Source organism: Bos grunniens, chromosome 11, assembly GCF_055505025.1.
Source record: "Bos grunniens cultivar Pamir isolate PY7600 chromosome 11, Bosgru_T2T1.0, whole genome shotgun sequence".
Taxonomy (NCBI): domain Eukaryota; kingdom Metazoa; phylum Chordata; class Mammalia; order Artiodactyla; family Bovidae; genus Bos; species Bos grunniens.
Window position 1 is genome coordinate 67,022,969 of NC_141175.1, and position 13,809 is coordinate 67,036,777.

General features: G+C 36.6%; 1 protein-coding gene across 7 annotated transcripts in view; it reads right to left on the bottom strand.

The window, feature by feature from the left end:
- Window positions 1-13,809, bottom strand: part of VRK2 (VRK serine/threonine kinase 2) — a 139,174-nt gene that overhangs the window by 95,424 nt on the left and 29,941 nt on the right. For all 7 annotated transcript variants that reach the window (XM_086323762.1, XM_086323758.1, XM_086323763.1 and 4 more), the window contains exons 3-7: window positions 10,934-10,983; window positions 9,413-9,482; window positions 6,504-6,591; window positions 5,188-5,293; window positions 3,942-4,034 (exon numbers count right to left, since the gene is read on the bottom strand). In XM_086323762.1, coding sequence (XP_086179888.1) covers window positions 3,942-4,034; window positions 5,188-5,293; window positions 6,504-6,591; window positions 9,413-9,482; window positions 10,934-10,983 — 407 coding nt within the window. The remainder of the gene's footprint in view (window positions 1-3,941; window positions 4,035-5,187; window positions 5,294-6,503; window positions 6,592-9,412; window positions 9,483-10,933; window positions 10,984-13,809) is intronic.

Below are 13,809 nucleotides of genomic sequence, written 5' to 3' on the forward strand. Positions count from 1 at the left end.
GTTAGTGATGGGGAACTTTTTTTCATCTATTTCTCAAACAGTTCTATTTCTTCTATGTTGTTCATTCTTTTTAATCATTGTTTTAAGAAACTGTTGTTTTTTATTTTAATTTTTTTAAACTTGCTATATATCCTAAAGTTTGTCTGTCATAAATACTTCTCAGCTTTTCATTTGCCTTTCCTTTTCCAATTTTTTAAAATATACAGACATCTTAAAACTTGAAATTTCTCCATATTTTCTAAGATTTTAGGGGTATTTTTATTAAGAAATTTCTCTCTTCGTGTACAGTTCAGTTAAACAACCAGCTAAATGCTATTTTTTTATACACTCCATTTTTTAACTTTTTAAATCTCTGCTGATGCATTGGCTGTTAGCGACATGTGGCTTATAAATTTAAATCAATTAAAATTAAGCTGCCTCCCTAGGTTTCTTCTAGATGTACAGTTTCAAGTCTTCCAATTAAGTCTTTGAAAAATTTTGAGCTTATTCTTGTATATGGTATAAGAATCCAAGTCCACTCTTTTGCATGTATATATCCCATTTTCCCACCACCATTTATCGATGAAACTATCTCTGCCCCATTGAATATTCCTGGCACCCTTGTCAAAGATTAACTGATCATATATGCATTACTCTCAATTCTGTTCCATTGTGCTGGGTCTGCTTTTATGCCAATAGTATACTGCTTTGATTACTAGAGCACAGCAATATAGTTCGAATCATGACGTATAATGCCTCCAGATTTGTTCTTTCTCCAGAGTGCTTTGGCTTTTCAGGGTCTTTTTTGCTTCCATACACATTTGAGGACTGGGTTTTTATTTCTGTGAAAAATATCACTGGACCTTTGGGAAGGACTGCACTGAATCTATAGACTGCTTTGGGTTCAGTTCAGTTCAGTTCAGTTGCTCAGTTGTGTGAAACTCTTTGCGACCCCATGAATTGCAGCACGCCAGGCCTCCCTGTCCATCACCAACTCCTGGAGTTCATCCAAACTCATGTGCATGCTTTGGGTAGTATAGACATTTTAACAATGTTAATTCTTCTAATCCATAAGCACTGGTTTTGGCAATGATTTTTTTGCAACTGAAACCAAAGGTATAGGTAAACAAAACCAAAAATATACAAGTAGGACTACATCAAACGAAAATGATCCCCCACAGCCAAGGAAATCATCAACAAAATGAAAAGGCAACCGATGGGATGGGAAAGAATACCTGCAAACCACATATCTGCTAAGGGTTAACATCCAAAATATATAAGAACCCATAAAACTCACTTGCAAGACAAAATAAATCAATTAAAACACAGACAAGGGAACCTAGAGAGACATTTTTTCCAAAGAAGACATACAAATGGTCAATAAGTGTATGAAAAAATGCTCAACATTATTAATTATCAGGGAAACGAAAAATAAAAACCATAATGAGACATCACCTCATACCTGTTAGAAGGCTATTACAGACAGCAAATGTTAGTGAGGGTTTGGAGAAAAGGGAGCCCCTGGACAACTGTTGGTGGGAATGTAAACCGGTACAGTCATTACGGAAAACAGTATGTGTGTGCGTGCATGCGTGGTCAGTCCTCTCTGATTCTTGCAACCCCATGGACTGCAGCCCACCAGGCTCCTTTGTCCACGGAATTTTCCTGAAATAATATTGGAATGGATTGCTATTTCCTACTCCAAGAGATCTTCTCGACCCAGGATCAAACCTGCAGGTTTGAGTCTCCTGCATTGCCAGGCAGATTATTTACCCACAGTGCCACCTGGGAAGCACAGAAAACAGTATGGAGCGTCTTCAGGAAAAAAATAAAATAAACATTAAAAACTGAATTACCATATGACCCAGCAAACCACTTCTGGATATATATCCAAAGGAAAAGAAATCATTATCTTGAAGAAATATCTGTATTCCCCTGTTATTGCAGCATTATTAAAAGTAGCCAAGACATATGAACAACCTTAGTGTCTACTGATGGATAAACAGATAAAGAAAATGTGCTATATACATGTACAATCAATCATAAAAAGGATAGAAATACACAACTTGCAACAACATGGATGAACCCAGAGGACATAATGCTAAGTGAAATAAGACACACTGCAAGACAACACTGCATGATCTCACTAACATGTGGCATATACAAAAGGTAACTTATAGAACCAGAGTGTAGAACAGTAGTGCTAGGGGCTGGTGGGGGGAGGGAGCTGGAAGAAATGGAGAGAGTTGGTCAAAGAGTACAAACTTTTAGTTAGAAGATGAGTAAGTTCTGGGGATCTAATGCCCAACACGGTGACTATGTACTTCATATTTTTTGAAAGAGTACATCTTATGTGTTCTCACCATAAAACAAAACAAAAAGCAACTATTTGAAGTGATCGATGTGTTAATTTGATTAACCACTTCACAATACATATGTATAATAAATCATCACTTTGTGTACCTTAAAAATTCATGTTGTGCAACTTAAACATATGCAATTTTTGTCAATTAAACCTCAGTAAAGCTGGGGAATACCAGACCACCTGACCTGCCTCTTAAGAAACCTATATGCAGGTCAGGAAGCAACACTTAGAACTGGACATGGAACAACAGACTGGTTCCAAATAGGAAAAGGAGTACATCAAGGCTGTATATTGTCACCCTGCTTGTTTAACTTATATGCAGAGTACATCATGAGAAACGCTGGGCTGGAAGAAGCACAAGCTGGAATCAAGATTGCCAAGAGAAATATCAATAACCTCAGATATGCAGATGACACCACTCTTATGGCAGAAAGTGAAGAGGAACTAAAAAGCCTCTTGATGAAAGTGAAAGAGGAGAGTGAAAAAGTTGGCTTAAAACTCAACATTCAGAAAATGTCCCATCCGGTCCCATCACTTCATGGGAAACAGATGGGGAAACAGTGGAAACAGTGTCAGACTTTATTTTTTTAGGCTCCAAAATCACTGCAGATGGTGATCACAGCCATGAAATTAAAAGACGCCTGCTCCTTGGAAGGAAAGTTTTGACCAACCTAGATAGCATATTCAAAAGCAGAGACATTACTTTGCCAACAAAGGTCCGTCTAGTCAAGGCTATGGTTTTTCCAGTGGTCATGTATGGATGTGAGAGTTGGACTATAAAGAAAGCTGAGCACTGAAGAATTGATGCTTTTGAACGGTGGTGTTGGAGAAGACTCTTGAGAGTCCCTTGGACTCCAAGGAGATCCAACCAGTCCATCCTAAAGGAGACCAGTCCTGGGTGTTCATTGGAAGGACTGATGATGAAGCTGAAACTCCAGTACTTTGGCCACCTCATGCGAAAAGCTGACTCCTTGGAAAAGACCCTGATGCTGGGAGGGATTGGAGGCAGGAGGAGAAGGGGATGACAGAGGATGAGATGGCTGGATGGTATCACCAACTTGATGGACACGAGCTTGAGTAAGCTCCGGGAATTGGTGATGGGAACTGGTGACAGGGAAGCCTGGCGTGCTGCAGTCCATCAGGTCACAAAGAGTTGGAGACGACTGAGTGACTGAACTGAACTGAACCAGGTCTCAGTTTCCTCATATTAGTTCAAAAAGTGAAAGTTGCTCAGTTGTGTCTGACTCTTTGCAACCCCACTGACTAGCCTGCCAGGCCCCTCTGTCAATGGAATTCTCCAGGCAAGAATACTGCAGTGGGTTGCCATTTCCACCTCCAGGGGATCTTCCCAACCCAGGGATTGAAGCTGAAATCTGCACTGCAGGCAGATTCTTTAACATCTGAGCCACCAGGGAAGCCCTACTTATTAGTTTAGTGCATTAAATTAGATAAGCAAGATAAGATAAATTATAACACTCATCATGTTAAGTCCTCATTTGCAAACTCTTCCCAGTTAGGAGTTTGTTTTCTGAATATCTGTCTCAGTATAGTACTTTGAGGATCCTTACTGAAGGCAACAGTTTAATACTGTATTTACCCGATCTGGATTTCTGTAACCCAAGAGTAGATTTGCCGCTTTTATATCACCGTGAACATATTCATTTTCATGTATATACTCCAGAACATCCAACTGTAAAAAGAAATATATACAGTTATACTGATGTCAATTTAGAACTCATGATCAACCTGAGCATTTTGAATAGAAAATAACACATTTTTTTTCATATTAACAATGACAAAGTGATGTATTTCCCAATTGTGCATTTATCTATTCTAAAATTATCACATGTTCTGGTCGTGCATCCTGGGGAAAAGTTGCATAAAAGGATCCTTGAACACCAAATGTTTTAATGTTTTAAGGGCACCTCTGATGGAAAGGAAGCCAAGACTCAGCAATACCCCCGACAGTCTGATGCCCAAATCTTCTGTCCAAAGAGGAGAAACATGGCAAAATCGGAGAACTGAAGTGAAATAATCATGACGCCCACTCAGCAAAACACCGTGTCCATTACCACAGAGAAAGCCATTCTCCCTCTGTAGAGCAACAGAAAACATCTGTTTCCTCTCTGAAGCCCTTGCGACTTGCATGTTACCTACACCTAGTGCTCAAAAAACACTTGTTGGCTGGCTAGAGGACGAGTGGGGAAATTAATGAACTCTATTTGCCACATCCCAACCTGGCAGGGGCAGTCACATTCTATCTAAATTGGAAAAAATAAAATGAAGTTTAGGCAAACCAAACACCCACAAGATAAGACAAATTTGTGGTATAAACAAAATGTGTGCATGGGTGCTAGTAAGACTTCATTGCTTCTTATTTGGGAAAGTATACACTGATATTATTCATGGCCACGTTAATGACTACCAACATCCCAAACTCATAATAAAAACTTTATAGCACCCCCTTATCACATGTGTAGTTTGGAAAATAATATATTTTGCCATACTTTGCATAGTCATAAAAATAACTGACAAAGAGAGGTTATTCTTATAGCAATGCAAGCTTGTCCTGGTATGTAAAACAAAGCTGTGAGGAAAAAAAAAAAAATCAGACAGTAGAACCAAAGCCTAATTGAGTTTGTAGTGCCAAACACAGCACATTCTGTCACTTACAGAGCCCACTGTTATCAATTTCACCAAAATAGCGTCTACTCTCAATAACTGACATTTCTAGGGCAATAATCCTTCATTCTCTGATAATTCCACAAAGGGCAACAATTTGTATGTTGTAACAAGTAAATAATCTGAAAATGGAGCATGGGAAATGAGTCATTCTTTCTTACCATTCGGATACCTAGCTGCAAGACAGTTGACTTTTTAAAAGTACCATTCTGGTCTGAGATCTTCTGCAAATCTATTCCCAGTCTTTCCATTACCATAAATCTGTAACTATAAGAAGGAGAAGTCAAAAGGAGATGTTAAAACGGCAATGCAGAAACGGTCCATTTACGAATTTGAAACAACGGAAAAATGCCCCCAACCTAACAGTGAAGAATGATCCAATCTGAACTAACTGAGAATGAATGCATATTAATAATCTTGGCCTTTTGCAGAAACACATTACTAAGTATTTACTTTGCAGATAGTTTCCAAGTAGAAGAGCAAGCTGTGCTGAGCCACTTACATGGTCTTAGATCATGAAAAGAGGAGTCCTTCTAAATTAGTCTTGAACTTAATTTATTTTGATTCTACTACCTTCTTGACATATGGCCTTGAGCAAATTATTTTCCCATACAGAATATTTTATTTACATTTGTTTCTTGACCTTATAAAATCATATTTACTTTCTCTATACATTTATAAACTTGTGTTTTTTAAAAAAATGCACTTCTTCCTTTTCTTTTGTTTGAGACCTCCTCCTCTTCTTCACTTCCCTTCACTTACATACTCACATCAGCCCCTGTTCTGTATCTATGTAGCCACACACAAAGGCATATAGAAATTTTTACATCTGTTTTACAAAAATGTGATCTTCTTATAAGAACTTTTTTGCATCACACTTTTTTCAATAATACCTCATTGAAATCCTTCCAAATCAACTGGTAGTGCTCTAATTGATTTCTTTAATGGGCTGCACAGTATTATATGGTATGGATGCACCATTAAGAAAGGGGAAATGATGGGATATCACTTCTAAAATAAGATTACATAAGGACTGTGACTTTCTTCTTGGCTGTATACTCTCGTGTGTGCTCTGTCCTCTCTTTCAATTACTGGAAGCTGGCTGCTATGTCTTTTTGACACTCAAGCAGCCAACAGAGAGACCTACATAGTGAGGAAGTGAGGCCTGCCAACAATCATGAGTGAATTTAGAATCAGATCTTCTTAGGCCTGCCAATAGCCACATGAATGAGCTTCCTCAGTCAAAATGACTAGAGCCAGAAGACATCTGACTACATCCTCATGAGAAGTCCTGAGCCAGAACTATCTAGGGAAGCCATTTTTATATAGATAACTGACCCACAGAAACTAAGATAATATTAGTTTGTCATTATAACCCACTACATTTTAGGTAACTAGCTATATAGCTACAAATAACTAACAGACCATATAAGAGATAGTTACAGGACAATATCTGATTATAGTAATTCCATTTTACCTTTTTCCCTTGAATTCAGTTATGCCAGATCCATAAAACAGAGGAATTCCCAAATAATCAAGCTTTTTGAGTTCTATCCATTTTTTGACTGTAAAGACAAATTTAATAGGAAAAAAGTATGTATTTTTAGAAAGGTATTTCTTACACTTGTGTAGATGCTTAAATTTATTTAGCTAACAAATAGAAATCAGACCTTCCTAAAAATATATTTTTTTAAATCAAATATATCTAGCTAACAGTTTCAAATTCTATTTATTGCAATAATTAACAGATAATATTAAATACATAATACAGATTTCTAACATTTAAAAAGTCATAATCACTATACTCAATACTCTAATAATCTATATGTAAAAAGAATCTAAAGAAAGTACAGAAGAAATGAATACAATATTGTATATTAAATATACTCCAAAAAAATAATAGTAAATAAATAAATACGCAACAAAAACAAAAATAGTCATAGTCATAAAATTCACCAATATCATTTATTGCTTCTCACCCTTTTAGCTAAGATCAAGTGTAGTATGGGGGCTTCTCAGGTGGAACAGTGGTAAAGAATCTGTCTGCAATGCAGGAGACACAAGAGACACAGGTTTGATCCCTGAGTCAGGAAGATCCCCTGGAGCAGAAAATGGCAACCCACTACAGTATTCATGCCTGAAAAATTCCATGGACGAAGGAGCTTGGTGGGCTAGTCCATGGGGCTCTCAGTCGGACACGACTGAGCAACTGAGGACACACTATTTATCCAAATGTTTCTATCCATTTGGAGAAGGCAATGGCACCCCACTCCAGTACTCTTGCCTGGAAAATGCCATGGATGGAGGAGCCTGGTAGACTGCAGTCCATGGGGTTGCTAAGAGTTGGGCACAACTGAGCGACTTCACTTTCACTTTTTTTTTTTTTTTTTTTAATTTTTAAACTTTACATAATTGTATTAGTTTTGCCGAATAGCCAAAGCAATCTTGAGAAAGAAGAATGGAACTGGAGGAATCAACCTACCTGACTTCAGGCTCTACTACAAAGCCACAGTTATCAAGACAGTATGGTAGTGGCACAAAGACAGAAATATAGATCAATGGAACAAAATAGAAAGCCTAGAGATAAATCCACGCACATATGGACACCTTATCTTTGACAAAGGACGCAAGAATATACAATGGATTAAAGACAATCTCTTTAACAAGTGGTGCTGGGAAATCTGGTCAACCACTTGTAAAAGAATGAAACTAGAACACTTTCTAACACCATACACAAAAATAAACTCAAAATGGATTAAAGATCTAAACGTAAGACCAGAAACTATAAAACACTTTCACTTTCCACGTCATGCATTGGAGAAGGAAATGGCAACCCAGAGAGTTCTTGCCTGGAGAATCCCAGGGACGGGGGAGCCTGGTGGGCTGCCGTCTATGGGGTCACACAGAGTCGGACACGACTGAAGTGACTTAGCAGTAGCAGTTCTATTCATTAACAAAATTCATTCCCTTATATGCTTGTTAAATTTTTAAATAAAAAAAATATGATAACTACCAAAGGAGCAGTAGAAAGACAGCTTTTTCTATCTTATTACTAAAAACCTAAAACCAGAGTAGCAAAAAAAAAAAAAAAATAGGGGCTTCACTGGTCACTCAGTGGGAAAGAATCCACCTGCCAATGCAGCAGACACAGGTTCAATCCCTGGTCCGGGAAGATTGCACATTACTGCAGAGCAACTGAGCCCCTGCCTCACAACTACTCAGCCCATGCGCCCCAGAGCTTATGTTCGGCAACAAGAGAAACCACAACGAGAAGCCTGTGCTGTGCACCGCAACTAGAGAGTAGCCCCTACTCACTGCAACTAGAGAAAAGCCCAAGCAGCAACAAAGACCTGGCAGAGCCAAATATTAATAAGGTTTTTTTAAAAAATAGAAATTGGTCAGGAGAATCATCTTACTCTGAAACTATATTGTACAGAAACTGTTTTGATTAAATTTTGTTTAAAAAAAAAAACAAATCCACTTAAAAATCAGGCAGCTTATTTAATTTTTCACTTTTCTACCAAATATGCTTAATGTTTAAGACAGCTCTACTGATAAACAATGACGTTTAATGGATTCTATTTGTCACTCTGACATAGTTTAAGCAGTTAGTAAAGACTACAGTCTTGATGTTCAGAAGGTTTTATTAAAGAAAACAAAGTTAATTATTGACGTGAGACTCATCATTCTTTTTCCTAAACATAATGTAAATGACCTTGATTATACAGGCATTACTCATATCAATTTCCTTCAAGCTTTACAAATCCATCTGTATCATATAGTTTTTACAAAATGCTTTTATTCTTCTTAGCCTTGCTCATATTTACTTCATAGTCTAATCCTCTAACTAATAGTTCTTACATCTGATATTCAGCTCCAATTAATTTCCCAACATAAAAATTTTCAATATTTTTAACTTATTTTCTAAATCATTTTAATGTTTATAATCATTTTCATATGCTTTGGCCTAATCTATTCTATGGTCATTCCTTTAATTTATAATCTACTGCCCATTTTAATGTTTTTTCTTTATATCCTTTCCATCCAAATGGTTTTTTGCAAAAGAAATAATTTCATTCCATCTTTTACACGTGAAGAACTCTTGGTGGCTTCGATCAACAATCCAACATTTTATGTAAGGTAACAAATAACTTCGATTTGAAATATATAACCCATTATGTACATAATATCACTATTTATATACCTCTGTCGTTTTTACATAACAATTAACTGTATCATTTTATAATAAAATTTTCTAATTGAAAAAAATTTTCCATAAGGCCAGAAAAAGACAAAAATACTAACTCCCACTTAGCAAACATATATATAGAAGTAGCTTACTTTACTTATTTTACTTAATACAGTCTTTTTACTTATTTTACTTACTACAGTCTTTTTTTGCTGCTCTTTGATAAAATTTAAGTTCTGAAAATAATGGGCCATTTTCTTGATATTCCTATAAAAGAAAAGAACAATTGATTTTATTAGAAAAAAGTTTTAAAGATGGAATTGGTATTTCAAATGTGAAAATACGAATATACATATATAATAAATAATAGTACCTGAATCACAAAAATCTCAAGATTTTCTCACTAAATAAAGAATCTCATTTTTAATATTTTGTAATGGTATCACTATATAGTCTTACACATGGAAGCAGTCTTCTTATGGAAAGAACTTACTAAAAACACTGAGAATTGTACACATACACAGACACTCATGTGTTCAGTTCAGTTCAGTTGCTCAGTCGTGTCCGACTCTTTGTGACCCCATGAATCACAGCACACCAGGCCTCCCTGTCCATCACCAACTCCCGGAGTTCACTCAGACTCACGTCCATCGAGTCAGTGATGCCATCCAGCCATCTCATCCTCTGTCATCCCCTTCTCCTCCTGCCCCCAAGCCCTCCCAGCATCAGAGTCTTTTCCAATGAGTCAACTCTTCGCATGAGGTGGCCAAAGTACTGGAGTTTCAGCTTTAGCATCATTCCTTCCAAAGAAATCCCAGGGCTGATCTCCTTCAGAATGGACTGGTTGGATCTCCTTGCAGTCCAAGGGACTCTCAAGAGTCTTCTCCAACACCACAGTTCAAAAACATCAATTCTTTGGTGCTCAGCTTTCTTCACAGTCCAACTCTCACATCCATACGTGACCACTGGAAAAACCATAGCCTTGACTAGACGGACCTTTGTTGGCAAAGTAATGTCTCTGCTTTTGAATATGCTGTCTAGGTTGGTCATAAGTTTTCTTCCAAGGAGTAAGCATCTTTTAATTTCATGGCTGCAGTCACCATCTGCAGTGATTTTGGAGCCCCCAAAAATAAAGTCTGCCACTGTTTCCACTGTATCCCCATCTATTTCCCATGAAGTGATGGGACCAGATGCCATGATCTTCGTTTTCTGAATGTTGAGTTTTAAGCCAACTTTTTCACTCTCCTCTTTTACCTTCATCAAGAGAATTGTACACATACACAGACATTCATGTGTACTAACATGCAAAACAGTGGATACACTGCAAACTACCTTGGTGGTTCATTCATACATGATACTTTTACTGAGTTTCTCCTATATTTCATTAATTATACTAGGCACAGGGGGTGCAATCACAAATAAAACCTCATTCCTGCCATTATGGACTTCACCATCTAGAACAGAGAGGAAAAGAGAAGGAGAAAATAGATATCTAGATAAGATACAAGGATGATAAATGTCAATGAAGAACGTCAATGAAGAACAACAAAATTCCCTAGTCTTTAAATTTTTATAATGTAAAAATATATAATAATGTTTGTTGTGTTAATCATAAAATCATGAAGACTAAGATGAGAAACATTTTTACAAAAATGAAATAAAACAGAAAATAAAAAAGTCAAATGTATGTGAAACATAAATTTAAGAGTAATACTTACCACTTTTATTACATGCCTTGCATCTTTATCTGGTTTATTTGTGGGGAAAGCTGCAAAACAAAGACAGTGAGGGGAAAAAACGGTTGTTTCCAATTCCTGATTGTTTACTATGTCCCCAGACACTGTGCTAAGAACCTCTTATGGTACCACCTCTGTTTTATACAAGATCCTTCTTAAGGTTTAACAAGTTGAATAATCTGCTCACTAAGTAGCAGACTGGGGAATGAAATTCAAATCTGACACCATAGCCTATACTCTTTACCATAAGCCATATTCAAATATGCAAACATGGAAACCAGTAGATTATATTAATCATATAGATCCAAATGCAGGAGAAACTATTTTCTAGACACACAGCATTACACCCCAAAATGATATACAGTATAATCTATTCACTCCATTTTGCTAAATTAAAATCTATGATAATTCAAAGTGAAAACTGATTCATTTTAAGTAGAAACTTCAAAACAACTTTTACTTGGCAAAATTCTAAAGTAAATCAAGTTTGAAGAGAATAAAGCCTTTAAAAAGAATCATCTCCTGAATGTAGCAATCAACTATTCTTAAATTAAAGAGTATGTATCTCATTATATAAGCTCATTTCAAATTCAAGTTATCTTACTTCATTTTATTACTATTTGCATTTTAGACATAGTAATCCAACTTATGAAAAGTTCACTGTTGAAATTCTTAAACCAAATCAATCATTTCATCTACATTATCTAAATTAAAAGATTATTTTGTTTTCAAATCTTAATAAGAGAAGTTGACATGTATATTTATTTGTATTGTGAAGGTTTAGAATTTTGTCATTCATCTATTTACTCTTCATTGATCTCTTTATTCATTCAACTAACAAATATTTATTTATCAAGAGGCTAGCATATTAGGAAAGTAAAGGTAAAAAGGTCAAACTAGTATTAAAAACTTAAATTGAGAATAAGATTAAATTTTTCAGGTGAATTTTCAGTGTATTTACCAAAATGCTATGTCCTTTCATTACTACTAACATTAACCCCTTTCTCCTACCTATCACCTTGTCTTTTCTCTACTGTATTACTTAATACACGCAAAAAATGTTATAAATTTACTAAATCTCTTTCACAATTAAGCCAACTCATGCACAATTTTCTTAATCAATCTCCAAAAACTTTGATGTTAGCAATGCTATTACTCAGTTGAAGAAATTATTTCAATTTTAGTTAAACTGTGAAGCCATACCTCTTCACAGTAACAAAGAAACTAAACTTATTTACATCTTTATTCACATAAAAGTCATTACATTTTCACCCATGCAGTAGTCCCAAGGGAAACACAGGAAGAATGAATTATCCATACCTAGGAAACAAAATAGTGAAGAAAGTCTGTAAAGGGGTCCAGTCCTGACAGAAGAAAAGATGAGGAAACCCCTTCCTCCTCCCACCCTAGGGCAAACTATTTTTACCAGTATGGTCCCCAAGCCTGAAGAGAAGTAATTCTGCCCTAACCCTGGTCCACTCAATACAGTAATTGAAACTAGGCAATGGTCTTTAAAACAAGACCAGGAGCTGACTATGGCTCAGATCATGAACTCCTTATTGCCAAATTCAGACTTAAACTGAAGAAAGAAGGGAAAACCGCTAGACCATTCAGGTATGACCTAAATTAAATCCCTTATGATTATACAGTGAATGTGAGAAATAGATTTAAGGGACCAGATCTGATAGATAGAGTGCCTGATGAACTATATATAGAGGTTCGTGACATTGTACAGGAGACAGGGATCAAGACCATCACCATGGAAAAGAAATGCAAAAAAGCAAAACAGCTGTCTGGGGAGGCCTTACAAATAGCTGTGAAAAGAAGAGAAGCAAAAAGCAAAGGAGAAAAGGAAAGATATAAGCACCTGAATGCAGAGTTCCAAAGAATAGCAAGGAGAGATAAGAAAGCCTTCCTCAACAATCAGTGCAAAGAAATAGAGGAAAACAACAGAATGGGAAAGACTAGAGATCTCTTCAAGAAAATTAGAGATACCAAGGGAATATTTCATGCAAATATGAGCTCAATAAAGGACAGAAATGGTATGGACCTAACAGAAGCAGAAGATATAAAGAAGAGGTGGCAAGAATACACAGAAGAACTGTACAAAAAAGATCTTCAAGACCCAGATAATCACGATGGTGTGATCACTCACCTAGAGCCAGACATCCTGGAATGTGAAGTCAAGTGGGCCTTAGAAAGCATCACTACGAACAAAGCTAGTGGAGGTGATGGAATTCCAGTTGAGCTATTTCAAATCCTGAAAGATGATGCTGTGAAAGTGGTGCACTGAATATGCCAGCAAATTTGGAAAACTCAGCAGTGGCCACAGGATTGGAAAAGGTCAGTTTTTATTCCAATCCCAAAGAAAGGCAATGCCAAAGAATGCTCAAACAACCGCACAATTGCACTCATCTCACACGCTAGTAAAGTGATGCTCAAAATTCTCCAAGCCAGGCTTCAGCAATACGTGAACTGTGAACTTTCAGATGTTCAAGCTGGTTTTAGGAAAGGCAGAGGAACCAGAGATCAAATTGCCAACATCCGCTGGATCATGGAAAAAGCAAGAGAGTTCCAGAAAAACATCTATTTGTGCTTTATTGACTATGCCAAAGCCTTTGACTGTGTGGATCACAACAAACTGGAAAATTCTGAAAGAGATGGGAATAGCTGACCACCTGACCTGCCTCTTGAGAAACCTATATGCAGATCAGGAAACTACAGTTAGAACTGAACATGGAACAACAGACTGGTTCCAAATAGGAAAAGGAGTATGTCAAGGCTGTATATTGTCACCCTGCTTATTTAACTTATATGCAGATTACATCATGAGAAATGCTGGGCTGGAAAAAGCACAA